Source organism: Sceloporus occidentalis, unplaced genomic scaffold, assembly GCF_023333645.1.
Source record: "Sceloporus occidentalis isolate IW3139 unplaced genomic scaffold, rSceOcc1.0.p SCAF_3, whole genome shotgun sequence".
NCBI classification, from domain to species: Eukaryota; Metazoa; Chordata; class Lepidosauria; order Squamata; family Phrynosomatidae; genus Sceloporus; species Sceloporus occidentalis.
The window spans coordinates 234263859-234279247 of NW_028316983.1; the positions used below are offsets into that span (position 1 = coordinate 234263859).

The window sequence follows — 15389 nt, forward strand, 5'->3', positions numbered from 1 at the left end:
CTTAAGGTCATTTTTCTTACAGCCATCACGTCGGCCAGGAGAGTGTCGGAATTGGGGGCCCTGTCGGTCCGCAAGGACTTGTGTGTCTTCAGACCAGATTCGGTGTGTCTGCGACCAGATCCCACCTTCCTCCCGAAGGTGAATTTGGCCTTCCATGCTTCTCAGGACATCTTATTGCCTTCCTTCTGCCCCAACCCCCAGAGAGACTTGGAGAGGTGCTGGCACACCCTAGACGCGCGCAGGGCCCTTAAGGTTTACATCAAGAGAACTGCGCCATTTAGGTCCTCGGAGGCCTTGTTCGTCTCCTTCCGTCAGGGGTCCTGGGGGCGAAAGGTGTCGGTCTCCACCCTGAGCAGGTGGATAAGGACGTGCATTGTAGAATCTTACAGGGCCCTGGACCTCTCCCCCCCAGAGGGAATCATGGCTCATTCCACCAGGAGTGCGTCCACGTCGGCCGCCTTGTTTACTAATGCCCCACTAGCCGAGATCTGTAGGGCAGCTATCTGGAAGTCTTCCTCTACCTTTGTGAGACATTACAAGCTAGACATGTTCCAATCCGCTGAGGCGGCCTTCGGCAGGAGGGTCCTCCAGCAGGTGGTCACTGAGACCTCAGAGTCTGACTAGGCACCTTCCCTCCCTGTGGTGAGGGCTATTGTAAATCCCAGGTTACAGGAGGTCAGGACCCTCTCTGCTGAGAAAACAAACGTTGGGTACTTACCGTGACACGTTAGTTTCCAGCAGATGAGGGTCCTGGCATCCTGCCCACCCTTGGTGCCCCTGTGGTTCAGCTCGGCCTGCTGATCGACCTTCCTTGTTCTCTTTAGCTGGATTGATTGATTGATTGCTTGTTGTTATTGGCTATGGGTCCGATCTCCCTGCAGACGGCCCTTAAGGTTTTAGTTTTATGTAGTTTTCATGTTTACCTATTAAAGGTCAGTTCTTGATTTTACTTTGGCTTCTCATTGACTGAGGCCCAGAGGGGGTTGCTCCTCCTTATATAGGGGGCCGGTCTTCTTTTGTCCCTGCCTACAGGAGCAAATGGGAGGTACATAACCCAGGTTACAGGATGCCAGGACCCTCATCTGCTGGAAACTAACGTGTCACGGTAAGTACCCAACGTTTGTTTTTATCTTGTACTGGCTGCATGCCATAATAAATGATTGATTGTAGTTTATTGTGGTACCAGAGCTCTGACAGAGAAAGCCAAATGTGTCACAAAACTACAGTTCCCAGAATTCCCTGCATTGAGTCAAGGCAGTTAAGTGGTCTCAAATTGGATTATTTCTGTAGCGTGTTTTGGACCTATGTCAGCTCCAAGGTAAATGCTCACTTCTTACTGTACATGCAGAAATTTTAAAAGGTGATGGCACCAGAAATTCTGAACAATTCAACAGATCAGGAGTGGGGGAAGCTCAAAAATATGTGTATCAGCAGGTCTTTATTTATAATATAGGCTGAAGCAATCATTACAATGTAGAAGGGCAACACAGTTAACAGTAATTTTTATTTATAGCAGTTCAGAACAAAAACGCTGCATGGGAGAGAGGTCAACTCTCAATACAAACTAGCAACTAAACTACAATAACTTACCATTAGAAACATTTTGTTTTTTAAACGGTGACACTGCTTTTACAATAGGCAAGGAACACAAAAGGGGAGGAAAAAGACCCAACAGAACCATCCAAATGGGTTTGTCACATGTTAACATTGAATTTTGGCAACAGTGTAATAAAAATTGAGAGTAATTCTAGTGCTTAAGGAACTAAAGAAGCTGCACTTCTGGGTACAGCTGCATCCAAAAGGTTTCCTAAATGTGAATTTTGGATGAAATTCATCAGGAGTGCCTCCTACCCAAGCCCCAATGAAGTGAATGAGAATTACACAAGAGCCCAGCTGAGCCCTTATGAAATAACCATTTATTTAAAAAATGAAGCTTGCCAGGAAATTATATTGACAGCCTGCATTCTTTTCAGATTTTTTTAAAAAAAGGATTTGTTTAATGCAAAAAATCTTGAAGCATCATTTGCAGAATGCATCCGCTATTTCATCAAGACTGATGGGCTTATACTGCAGGCACCGCTGTCTTTTGTGTGTGTGTGTACATTTTGTCATAAGGAGCTTTGTTTTTCAAAGAAAGGAGAGCTTATCATTTAAGGATCATGCTTTTTGTTTTGCTTCTGAAGCCATAACATAAAAAAGTGTTAAGCAACCACAGCAGTGTAAATGTATATAGAACACAGTGACTATAACAGTTTTACGATACATTTCACATCCAATGCAGTTATGTATTTAAAGCATAAGAGGTTATGTAGGCAAGATGGCAGCCAATAGGAGTCTCCAGAGTGTCCACGGAAGAGTAGATTGTGCGTATACACATGACCTAGCTCCTTCCACTGCAGGTTGCGTCTTTGCAACTGCAAATACACAGGTCTGTTGTCTATAATCCTGCTTGCATTGCCCATATAGAGATAAGGCAGAAGGTATCCATTTAGATTGCAGAATGTTCTAAAAAATCACGAAACTGGAACACCTGTGGTGCCTGAGTTACGCACTTTTCTACCGACCCCTGTGAAATGGATATATCACAGCAATTTTCGTTTTTTAAGAAAACAAAGTCCCACCTATAAATTTATTAACAGCTTTCCCCAAAATACATTGCTGAGAACAATAAAAAAGAAAGCAGTGGTCAGTCCCCTCCCTCTCCAATGAATAAAATCAAAAGTATGTTCCCCGTCCCACCCACACACCCCAAATCTTGAAGTATTTAGGAAAAGCCAATCCAAAATGCCACTTAAGAAAAACAGGCCCCTTTAAAAAGAAATGTTTGTAGTTTTACTGGAATTCCCAGCTGGTTGCCCATCAGCTTTTTGAGTGGTTTCCTCAAAACTATTTGGGGCTTTTCCTGTTTGTTTCTTTAGTTGCCCAGCCTGCTGGGCATAGCCAGTAAAAGATATAAAGTTATAATGAAGAATTCCCTGGTATTTTTTCTCTCTCCCTCCCTCTCTCTCTAAACAGTTTAACACATGTCTGCCTTCACTTCAACTTTACAGCATTATAAATGTATATTGTCATTTTTTTAAGGGAACAAAACGTGAAGCAAGAAAATTTAAGGTTATGTGAACTGACAGAAGATGTTGCTTTTGAAGTTCTGAAAAAAAGGGAAAAATATTTTTTTAAAAAAACAAACAACACGGAAAAATCCACAGAGGCTTTTCCTGGGCAGGAAATTTTGTACAACCCCAACAGCTTCATGGGGCTATTGCAGGAGAAGTTCCTAGTGGACAGGACCCAAAAATCTTTTAAACACCCTATTTAAACAAACACTGCAATACAATATGGCTTATTTGGACGCGTTTACCATGAAGCTACTGCTAGGCTACTTTTGTGCAACCTCCCATTTTCCTAACCCCCTAAACACTCTAACCGATTACAGGCTGCTCTCTCTTCCACTATATATTGCTTTAGTCAATCAGCTGTGGTTTCCTGCTTTTAACACGTAAAAACAACTCATCACCAAACTTCACGGAGGACCTGTTTCTCACTGTGTCCTTTGTACAGTAAAGTAACAACTGGTTTCTGGACCCTCATTATTGCAAGGTGCTCTGTTACGAGCTTGCAATAGTGAGAATGCATTACAACTTCTCTCCTCCTCCTGAAGTTTACTTGACATTTATTGTAATCTTTCTCCTAGGCATGTAAAACTTATAAAGAGTTATAAAAAAGTTAAATGGGATTTGGCACCTTCAGGGGAAAAAAATAAAAGGGAAATGCTGATTTTTTTTAAAAAAAAAAGCAGGCAAAAATCCCATATTTACAAAAATGGAAAGAAAAAAAACCTTATGAGACAGAAAAATGTTGCTCCTTAAGGATTTTAGTTTGCAAATTCTCTCCCTCCCTCCACTTTATAGAACGTTTCATCTGTCTGATACTGAGCATCCTACAAAACCTTGATTGTACAGTGGAATGAATAGAGAGACAAAAGACGATTTCATCAGGTAGTTCAAGTCTCTGTGTTAAGATGCAACTCTGGCAGTGGTCCAGCCTTTAAGAAATGCGGGGTGCTGACCGATCATTCGTGGTGGTCTTCTTCAGCTTAACACCTCGGCGAATCGCATTCAGCATATCTTCGCCTTGTGGGGCCTCGCTGGCATTCTGGACTCCCAACTGAGGTGCTGGCTGACAAGGAGGAGCAGTGAGGCCTGGGCTCCCCCTTTCGCTTTCCTCTCCCTCACTTTCAGTGGTGGTCTGTCTCAGCTCCTCTATGGCGCTTGGCTTCTGGGCCACAGCTGGAGGGTTGACAGATGCTTGATTGCTCCATGATGAGGATGTGCCCACGGCTGCTTGGCTGCCACTTCCAGCCTCGGGACTTGGTTCAGGGCTTTCTTCTGTTCCTGCCGGCAAGCTTGGTAGTCCTCCTGGTATGTCTGGTACAGTTGGTGTTTTGACTGGAATCACAGGTGTCTTAATAGGGATTGGGCCTGCCCCGATAGTCCCACGTCTGACAGCCGGTTTGGTAGAAGGGGTCCGTCGGATGGTTGCTACACCTGGTGTAACCATCACAGGCCCCAGTGTGGTGGGGAGGCCTGCAGTGGAAGCAGGGCGCTTGGCATGAAACATGCGACGGTAAGACTGACTGATGTCACTGTTTCTTGGAATCGTTGAAGACTTGTCAAATTCTTGCTGTTCTGGCTCCTGGTCACCACTGACGGAAAAGTAGTCGTAATCTGAAACTGAGGATGGAAAATGTTAAGGCAAGTAGCTACTAAAAAGCAAAACAGCTGCATTAGGTCTTCCTTCGGAGGCCATTCAGCTAAGATGCAACAGAGGAAGGGATGAGATTGCAACACTCCAATGGCCCTGGTGAGAGATCAGCTGTCATGTGGCTCTAAATCTCCCCAAACCATTCAAACTGGCTGTTTTAGACACTATAGGGACTGGTCCCTAGTCCCCCCCCCCCATTTTCTCTTCCTCTCCTCCTCTGTATTTCACATCTAGTGAATCCCTCTTGGAACTGAAGAGCAATAATAGTTAAATGAAATAAAGGGATTTGAGAAGGTATGCCTGAAGGTAATTACTATCTTCTTTGTCACTGACCTCATGTAAGCAACCAACACTGATATTTTCCAGCTTTTCAAGAGAGGAATGTCTATGTACCTCCAAGGTACATTGGACTTAGGGCAAATCCATTAATTTCATAGGGTTTTCTTAGGCAAGGAATAGTCAGATGTGGTTTTACCAGTTCTTTCCTCTGAAATATAGCATACAGTACCTAGTATTTGTTGGTATTCTCCCACCCAAGTACTAACCAGGGCTGACCCTGCTTAAGTTCCAAGATCAGCTGCAATCTGGTGCCTTTAGGGTACTGAAGCCCATGTCAAGAGAGGGATAAAAATAATAATACTAAATAGCAATGAAAGCAAGCAAGTTCTTAGTCTAAAAAATGGGTCAATTTTAGTGGCTAATTTTTGAGTGCAAAACACTAGAGTGCTAAGAGCCAATGTGATGCATAAAGCAAATCACAAAATCACAAATAACAATTTTATGTCCTTTCAAATGTCCTACAAGTTTATTCTATACCTTTTCAAGATTGTATACCCTTCAATGTCAGCATCACCTTACACATGTATTCATTTTAATTTCCTCATTCCTATGGACTAAAGATTCGTCAATTCACTCTTCTTTTTCTTTGTTGAAACAAAAAATGACATGTATGAACTTTGTAAAGTTTGTAAAACACACAGATTTGGTGCAGCAACTGGTTTGGCCATACTGAAGGAACAATATGGTAAAGATGGGTATGTCAATGCACCCGTTTCCTTACCTTGTGAGGGAATGGTATCCTCTGAGCAGCATGGTGTGGTTGTCTGGGTGCTGTAGCCACTGGAACACTGCAAGGAATCCCGACTGCTTCTCTGGGTATCTAACTGTAGCCCACGGCTCAGAGCAAGAGCCAGCTCTTCACATGCCTCCATCTCCTCTCCTTGCTAGTAACACAATATAAGACTCTCATTAGATTCTGAAGCAAGATTGTTGGGGCAATCCAAAGGCACACTTATGGCCTATTACTGCAATGGCCCTTTAAAAATATGAATCTGCACGACAGTGTGGATTGAATCTAGACTCAGTCATGTTTAGAGGAGACACACTGAAACCAATAGATGACTAACTTCAGCTTTACAGGTTTCAGCGGGTCTATTCTAGGTCTGGATCCAACCCCAAATTTCTAAGTTTATCTTTGCTTTTTGTTGTTCAGGCTCCACCAAGACTCCCTGTGCTAATAGTCCACAACATCTAGAACAGGGGTAGGCAACCTTTTTGAGCCGGGGGCCGGGTTGCTGTCCCTCAGACAACTTGGGGGGCCGAAGCCAGGGGGTGGAGTTTCCACCCTCCGGGGACAGAGCCGCATGCCAGGGGCGGAGCTTCCACTCCCCGGGGGCCAGGCTTCCTCCTCTTTGCTGGCCCCTGACGGGGCCCCAGGCCCTGTCAGAGGCCAGGAAAGAGCCGGCGGGGGCCGCCAGCGCAGGAGGCCTCCCCCTCTTTGCCAGCCCCTGACGGGGCCCCAGGCCCCGTCAGAGGCCGGCAAAAAAGCCAGCGGGGGCCGCCAGTGCTGGAGGCCTCCTCCTCTTTGCCGGCCCTTTTGCCGTCGCTGGGGCCCTCCAAGAGGGCTCCGGCGGCGGCAGCAGGCCTCCTAGAGGGTCGCTGCCACCGCTGTAGCCCTCTTGGAGGGCCCCAGTGAAGGCAACGGGCCTCCCAGAGGCCCGCTGCCACTGCCGGAGCCCTCCTGGAGGGCCCCAGCGACAGCATCGGGCCTCCCAGAGGACCGCTGCTGCTGCCGCAGCCCTCCTGCAAGGCCCCAGCGACGGCAACGGGCCTCCCAGAGGGTCGCTGCCGCCGCCGGAGCCCTCTTGGAGGGCCCCAGCGACGGCAACGGGTCTCCCAGAGGCCCGCTGCTGCCACCCTCCTGGAGGGCCCCAGCGAAGGCAACGGACCTCCCAGAGGCCCGCTGCCGCCGCCAGAGCCCTATTCAAGGGCTCCGGCGGCCTCAGTGGGCCTCAGCGAAGTCTCACGCGCCCTTTCTTGTGGTCGCGCGAGACTTTGCCTCTAGGCCGCCGCCATTTTGTTTTCCAAAATGGCGGGGAAGGTCGCGCGAGACTTCGCCACCACTTTGAAAAACATAATGGCAGCCCCTGGGAGCCGGGAAAAGCCACAATTGGCGGCGGCCACAGGCCGCATCTGGCCCATGGGCCGGGGTTTGCCGACTCCTGATCTAGAACATGCTGTTAGAGACACCATACACAAATTATCCAGACTGTACATTGCCCTAAAAGCTAAATGGATGGAAGGTAGTATAGAATGTTTTCAGTAACCAATCAAAGAAATAAATATAGGCAACCAAATCTGTAAGTACATTTGAACCCACTTGGTTTCTCCTCCTGGCCAAACTGGTACAGTCTAGGATGGGCTTGAACTGCATGCTATTTCAGTGTATCTGATTTCATTTTCAAATTACTGTTCTCACCGAGAAACACACTGGGCAGAAAGACTTGAGTTTTCACAAAAGCCTTCCTCAAAGAAGAGGCATTCTGGCAGAATAATCCTTCAAGCAGCAAAAGTCTGTGGGACTTTTCTTTGAGGAAGACCAATGATATTATCCTAACCAATTTGGCACCAACATGCTCACCCATGAGATAAACTAGAACAAGAGTCTCACCCTTGCAGCAGCTGATGCGGTCATGCTCCGGGGTCTTTGGGCTTCCTCCGTGGACAGAGGTGGTCCACTCTGTGCACTCCCAGCAGAATCTATTTCTCGTTTTTCCTTGCGGCGTTGCAAAGTGTTTACCATGGGCTGGTCATAAGGACCTGGTTTAGCCCAATCCTAGGAAAAAAATTCTATTAGTCTTAAGTTTATACATACTGTATATTATTATACCCTGGTGGGTCACAAATGTAAATATACATGTTGGGCTTTGCAACATTTAATATCAAAGATTTCTTCTCTCCCTGAGACCATATCTAGCTTTTTTCCTCAAATGTTCCACACTGCAGAAATAAAGCAGTCAGATATCACTTTAACTGTCACGGTGCTATCTTGTGATATCCTGTGATTTGTTAGTTTGGTGAGGTATTCAACCTGGTCTGTCAGAGTGGTCCGGTGCCTCGCCAAGGTACAAATCCCAGGATTCTGTAAGATACAGTCGTGGCAGGTAAAAGTTGTGTCAAACTGCTCTATTTCTGCAGTATGGATACACCCTGGAATGCAATAAATATAGTTTCCAACTCTCAGGTCTTATATTTTAACGTCCTCTTGACTCTGGTGCAGGCAGCAGAGAACAGGATCATTTTGGTGCAACTATCCCTACTTCCTAAAATCTTGATTTAGGGTAAGGATGGGCAACTCTGCTGGGTCTATGAACAGGTGGACCATGGGATCCTCCAGAGGCCACAGAGACTGCTAAAAAATGAAAAGACAAAAACCTCAACCTTTTCCTTTGGCCAGAAAAAGGGTGGTTTGAGGAGCCTGGAAGGGCCAAGTCCAACAAAAAAAAAAAACACCCCGTTTTACAGAGCTGCTTGTAGCAGGGCTGCATTTTGCCCTGGTTTGGGAGTAAGGATCAAGAGTTGAGCTACATTCTCCTTCCTTTAGCTGCATCTGCACTGCAGAAATAATCAGGTTTGACACCACTTTAACTGCCACAGCTCAATGCTATGGAATTCTGAGAACTGTAGTTTGTTGTGGCTCCAGAGTTAAAATGGTATCAAACCAAATTATTTCTGCATTGTGGATGCAGCCTTGACATACTAACTTCAACCCTAATTTGCTCCTTTCTGAAATTAAAAACTCGGGTTTTATGCCTGCTCACCAATCTGGAGTCTTAAACCATGGTTTGTTCCTGGTAATAAACAGACATCAAACTAGAGTTTCCCATTTCAGATGCAAAAAAAAACTGTGGTTTAATACAAACCAGGGCTGAAGCTATCACTCAAAAGGAACAAGGCAATGGGGGAGTATATGCAAGCTCAATGCTGTTCCCAGGTTCTTAAACCTTTGTATAGAAAGTGCCTTTCTTGTGTCCAAATCAGACCAATATCTCTTTTCTAAAAGAAATAGCCTGATACTGAACAGCTCTTTACTAGCACTGCTCCTGAATCCCTCCATGTCCTTGACCACCTTCTAGGCAGGCTAGAAAATACAGCTAGCATTCTCTTTGCAAAGAAATGTTCCTGACTAGCATGGGAAATTCCTTCTCCTTCAATGTGGCAGTGGTGGGGTAATGTATGAAGAAGCCCACAAATATGGCTGGCTATTCCATTTTAAGCTATGTTCTTGGCTGCCATCCAAAGTACTCTATTCTAAGACAAAGTGGCTGGTTTGGACTTCTCACCCACCATTTCCATCCCATCTGTGCTTTCGTTGCAGCATGCACCAGAGTGCTGAGCACCGTATTTTCTTTGGCAAGATATACTGAATGTATGACAAAGAAATATCTGGTTTTGGTACAAATCAGGGTGTGCCAAGCTAGACACACGCCAGATCTGTTTCTAGCACTGGGGGAAGTTTCTTAAACAGGACTGGGAGAATGTTGTTGTGTGCCTTCAAGTTATTTGTCCCCCCACCCCACCCATTGGAATGGCACTATTCTGTAGTGCCATTCCAATCAGCCTTAGCTACAACCTGTAGTGGTGAAGAATGAATGCTAGGAGTTGCAGTAAACATCCGGAAAACCAGTTCTTTTCTAGCTCTGACTTTATCAGTACAGTCCAGCCTTGCCTTATGCAGGGGATCCATTCCAGAACACCCCCCCCCCCCGTGTAAGGTAAAACGTGTGTATGCTCAAGCCTCATTAAACATAATGGAGCTCATGCTCGTTGCGTGGCTGTGCACACGCCATTCTCCCGGCGGCTTCCGCATAAGCTGGAAGCCACTTATATTGAGCCCGCATATGCTGTGGGCTCACTGTATAATGCCTCTGCGGCAGAATTTCTCTTGCCTAATCTGCACTGCAAACATAATGCAGTTTGACACTACTTTGACTGTCATGGCTCCATCGTATGGAGTCCTGGGATTTGTTGTTTGTTGCGGCACCACAGCTCCCCGATAGATAAGGCTAAATCCCTCACAAAATTACAAATCCCACAGTTCCATAGCATTGAGCCATGGCAGTTAAAGGAGTGTCAAATTGCATTATTTCTGTAGTGCAATTAGACCTTTGTTAATTCTTCAAAAGTGAGAAGCCCGTTTAATCGGGAGGCTTATTGAGATACAGGTAGAGCTCCAAAAACAGCAGGCTTCCTTGGATCATTTTTGGAGCAGTCAAGCACGTCAAAGATATATACAGGGCCAGGAGATTTGTACCAGCACCGAAACAGCCTAAGCCAGCATCCTTTCACATGGTTCCTTTAAGATGCATTGAACTACCACTTCTACTAACCCCTAGTCAGCAAGGCCAATGGCCATGATGGCTGGAAAGTGATGGAAGTGATACTCCAACACATTTGGACACCATGTTGAAGGGTCTGAGCCCTACACTTTAAAAATCCAATAAGCAAAAAGCACTTCTCAAGCCCTATGGACCTGGGCTGTGGGCAAACATGACCTGACCTGAACTGAACTCTGCTGTGAATCCTTCTTGTTTGACTCTGATGTTTACCACCAGCATCCCTGGAGAGAGTTGCATAAACCTTTATTCTTTTGTTGGCTTTGGCTTGGAGAAAAGAACTCTTGTCTGCAACTGGACAGTAAATCAGACTATGAGAGCTTTTCTGTCTTCCCAAGAACTTGCATCAAGGAATAAGGACACAGAGAGAAGATGACTCCTGGGGACCTTTCACACTATATCAGCAATACCCAAACTTTAATCCTCCAAGTGTTTTGGATCACAGCTCCCCGAACCCCAGTCAATATGGCCAACAGTCGGGCATTCTGGAAGCTGAAGCCCAAAACTTCTGGAAGACAAAAGTTTGGGAACCACTACTACACAATTATGGTGTCATGATTCCACTTTTAACAGCCATGGCTTCATCCCATGAAACCCTGGAATTTGCTGTTTGGTCAGAAACTTGAGCTCCCTGGCTTAAAATTCTTAACACACTTTCCTAAAACAAATGAATGCATGAATGAATGAATAAATAAAATGGAGTACAGCTTATATAAGTTGTTTCAATCATGGGACAGCTTGCATGCTCCATTTTGTGTGCAGGTACAAATATCCAGGCTGAACACCTCACTTCTGAAGGGCACATCTTGGTGTAAGTCACTATTTTCTCTTTTAAACTTAACAGAAGTGGGGCAGCTATCTTGATTTTGGTCAGTGCTCCTACACAGTTTATAGAGAGACACACACGTGTGTTGCCCTCACAAGCAACATGGAATGCAAGTTTTTGGTACTCTCAGAAACCCAATTTTCCAGTTTATCCAAAGTCAAAAAAGATAAAGATACAGTTTTCACAGCATTCAGGCCCCTGGCAAAGTTCCCTCTACAATCACTGCTGGTACATTTCTCCTCTTCCTCCCACTGACTACTATGCTTGCTAGTTAATCTACTGCCTAGATACCAAAGGTATAGCTGCACCACACAATTATAGCAGTCTGATCTCTCAGCTCCATCCTAAGGACTTGGTGGGATTTGTAGTCTGGTGAGTTGCTTAGAATTCTCTTCTAGAAGATTCTAGGGCTATAGTCCAAAGCACTAGAGCTCTCCAGCAAAGAATTGTAACTAAACCACCAAACTACAAATCTCAGGGTTCTATAAAATGGAACCGTAACCAATAAAGAAGCACAGTGCCACATGTAATTTAACAGGCCAATTCTCTTGTTCCTTTTTTGGTGCTGGCAGGAAGACATTTTTGGATGTGATCCTGTACAGTGTGGGGAAAGGACAGCAACAGTAAGTTGCCTGCCAAGCTTTTTCTAGGGATGAAGTCATACAAAAACATTCAGCAAGAAATGCAAGACTTTCTTTATGAGATCATCCCTGGGAAAAAAAAATAAGGCAGCTTTAACACATGGATGCACTCAATTGGGCCACATCAAAAAGTTATCCTGCAAGCCCTCTGCTGTGAAATCAAGATTCAGTGAAATTAAGATTCAGCTCCAAATCTCATAGGCAATAAAGCTCTGGTCCTGTTTGTTCAGATAACCCCAGGTTTTCTAATGCAATGATTTATGGGGTGAAGGTGTGCAGAAAGAATCCTGGTTAAGATCCAGAATTCGGAATGGCATTAAGAGCCAAAGGGATCGAGGGAGAGGAAATCAACCAAGACTTCATGAGATTTTAAGAAGCAACATTTTGCCAGAGTAGGGGGGAGGGTATGGAAAGGAAAAAGTGTGACAGAAAACAAAAGAAACACAAACCTTCCAGCTAGGGATCTTAGATGATGGTAACATGCCTGGCCCAATGGTGTAATAATGAGCGTAGTCTGGAAGGAGGGTGGAGGAGGAAGCCCGGGTCCATGCGTGAGAAACAGACGGGACATGAGGGGGAGGACCTGCACCAACTGAGGCTAGGGGCGGGCCACTTGACAAACTACAGTGATAATACCCATTAGACAACTGGAAACAAAAAGAAAAAAAAGGGGAGGAAAGGAGAGAAATTAATATAAATAGAACAAAATACGGGAGGAGGAACTATGAGGTGATTCAGGCATGCACAGAGAAAAAAGGGGGGTGAGATGCTCCACGTGATGGTTTGGTCACTTTTGCAACTTGGCACCCCCCATACAGACCTGATTCATGCTTTGGTAATGTTGCTGAAAATACATCAAACATGCTGAAAAAAGGGAAACAAAATCATTCTCGGGCTGAACAGCTATACACCACTGGGCCAGAGAGGAAATCCTTGTCTGTGGAATTACACCAGAGAAAGACAGCAAATGGAAACAGTGCTCTAAGGGTTTTTTTCCCCTCTGTGAATCAGAGCATCAGTTGGAAGCTTCAGTTCAGACTATAGATGCAAAGAGATGCAATCTTTCCAAAGCTGTTAATATGCCTTTTGGGTTAGTAATTTTACATTCCATCCAAGTGAGAGCAGCAGCAGCTCAGCCTCAGAAAATGATACATTCCAGGAGTAACATAATAGTAGGGGATGAAGAAAGAAATCAGTGGCTTTGCCAGATGAGAATGGATTCAACTTGCTCTTGGCTGAGATCAGAATTTATCCAAAGCTTTACTGCTCTAAGATGTTTGAGCAATTTACCGCCACCACTGGTCCTGGGATCTTAAAGGAGTTTGGGAAAGCAGTCAAGGAAACTTAAGACAGTATGTTGATCAGACATCTGAAGATACATGATCTCCCAGTTTCAGCTTCATGTTAAAAAGCCAGCAAGGTAGTGACATGTAGTGGTCTGACTGTTGTTCCACGTACTGCAGAAGCCTTTTGCACCATGCCTGGTCACTGGCTTCATAAATGATTCAACCTGTGTTATAATCACTACATGCTACACCTTGACATACCCACTTCTCAGAAACAGCAGACTGGGTTTAGGCCATTCACAGAACCAGTTTATTACACTCAGCATAGATAAGTTTGCGGCAGTTTTGCAACAGCAACTCAGCTGTAGTGAACAGGTTTACATTCATTTAGACCAGTGGTCCTCCAGATTTTCTGGACTTCAACGTCCACAATGCTCCACCACTGGCCATGTTAGCTGGCGGCTTCTAGAAATCCAGAATGTCTGGAGGACTCACTACATCAGCACTACAGAAATAATCTAGGTTGACACCACTGAAACTGCCAGGGCTCAATGCTATGGAATTCTGAAAATTGCAGTTTTGTGAGACATTAAGCCTTCTCTGTCAGAGAGTGCTGCTGCCAGAACAAACTGCATATCCCAGAATTCCATAACACTGAGCCACGGCAGTTAAAGTACAGTCAGTCCTCTGTACCTACGGATTCAACTATCCACAGCTCACAAATATTAAAAAAGTATATAAATTCCTAAAAGCAAACCTCGATTGAAGCATTTTACACAAGGGACAACATTTTAGTATGTCACTGCATATAATGGGACTTGAGCATCCATGGAGTTTGGTATCCACAGGGCTTTCTGGAACAAAACCCCAGCGGATACCAAGGGCCCATTATACTGTAAAACTGCATTATTTCTGCAGTGCGGATGCAGCCTAAGTTCCTTTAAGAGAGTGAGGAAGGATTTCCATTCTGATCTGTATGCTCTCATCCTCTGTTTGTGCTCCTCTTTCACAAAGGAGACCAAAGAATGTATCTTAGAGATTGAAGCCTTTGTCACCTTCTCTGTGGAGGCCCAAGCCCCCATGGTGGAGCCTGAGCTGACAGAGGTGGGCGAACTGCACTCGCTCACTGACTGGCACGTTTCAGAGGCTTCTGAGGAGGCTGAGCTGGACGAATTCTGCTGGGATTATTAAAACAAACACACACAAAACCAAAAAACAAAACAAAAACAAAACAAAAAAACCCAGAAGTGGCACCACAAACACAGAAAGAAAAAGAAAGAGAGAGAGAAATAAAACAAGAAGCCATCAAAAACAAAAGCCAACACAGCATAGAGGGACAAATACATATACACAGGAGAAGGAGGAGAAAAGCAGAGTGTTAGGAGGGATTAAGGGGGGGAAATGTAAATCATTAAGCATAGCTGAAAGCTTTCAATGCTGGTCAGTGCAACCGAGACAAAAGCAACGGGGTCCAAATGCCAGAGGCTCATACGTCCTGTGGATTGCAAGCCAAATCCATGATGAACTTTCAGTTTCAACTTGAGGAGTGGCATGCTGCTGATTCATGTACTCCCAAAACTGTCTCAAAGGTAGAGCATCAGACAGATGAAGCCACCTGTAGTCCAGGGCAGCAGGTGAGGCCTGAGATGCACCCCTATCTTGGACATGGACTGCTGGTGACTGCAGTGATGGCATTGTCTGAAGTGTCACAAAACAAGGCTGCTTGAATTAGGCCTTTCCTTTAAGATTGGCAAGATAAAGAATGTAAGGTTGCATGAGATAATGCTTGATGCCGGAACTGAAAGTCCATGTGGATTTGTCAAGGAAGAACCAGAAGCAAAATACCAGTTTCCTGACAGCTCTTGCATGCAGATTTTTTTTGAGGGGTGAGAATACCAGTAATTTCAATTTTGATCCCAGTTTGACTGCAAATGATTCCTGTGTTAAGCAGACAGAAAACCCTGAAGGAACCTAGGCAATTGATAGCGATCATTAGTAAGACCTCTGGTCTATCAAGTTAAGATTCCATGTAATTTGTGCCACCCTCTCCTATACTAAATATCTCAAATCATACAATTTCTCGACACCACTGTCAAGATATTCTGCCCTATAGAAATGGTGTGACCACCTGCAAGACCTGCACTTAGGGACGTAAATCTTTATTTTATTCTTTCATGTCAAAATGGTCAATTTCAAAAGC

General features: G+C 44.9%; 1 protein-coding gene across 8 annotated transcripts in view; it reads right to left on the bottom strand.

Moving 5' to 3' along the window:
- Nucleotides 1-1419: 1419 nt before the first annotated feature.
- LOC149317630 (protein MTSS 1-like) overlaps nucleotides 1420-15389 on the bottom strand; it is a 186850-nt gene continuing 172880 nt past the window's right edge. For 2 of the 8 annotated variants that reach the window (XM_089517937.1, XM_089517935.1), the window contains exons 11-15: nucleotides 14245-14364; nucleotides 12353-12550; nucleotides 7712-7876; nucleotides 5822-5984; nucleotides 1420-4730 (exon numbers count right to left, since the gene is read on the bottom strand). In XM_089517937.1, the coding sequence (XP_089374063.1) occupies nucleotides 4045-4730; nucleotides 5822-5984; nucleotides 7712-7876; nucleotides 12353-12550; nucleotides 14245-14364 (1332 nt within the window). In that variant the 3' untranslated portion in view covers nucleotides 1420-4044. Of the gene's footprint in view, nucleotides 4731-5821; nucleotides 5985-7711; nucleotides 7877-12352; nucleotides 12551-14244; nucleotides 14368-15389 lie in introns of all 8 variants that reach the window. The other 6 variants (XM_089517936.1, XM_089517934.1, XM_089517938.1 and 3 more) reach the window with 5 other exon arrangements.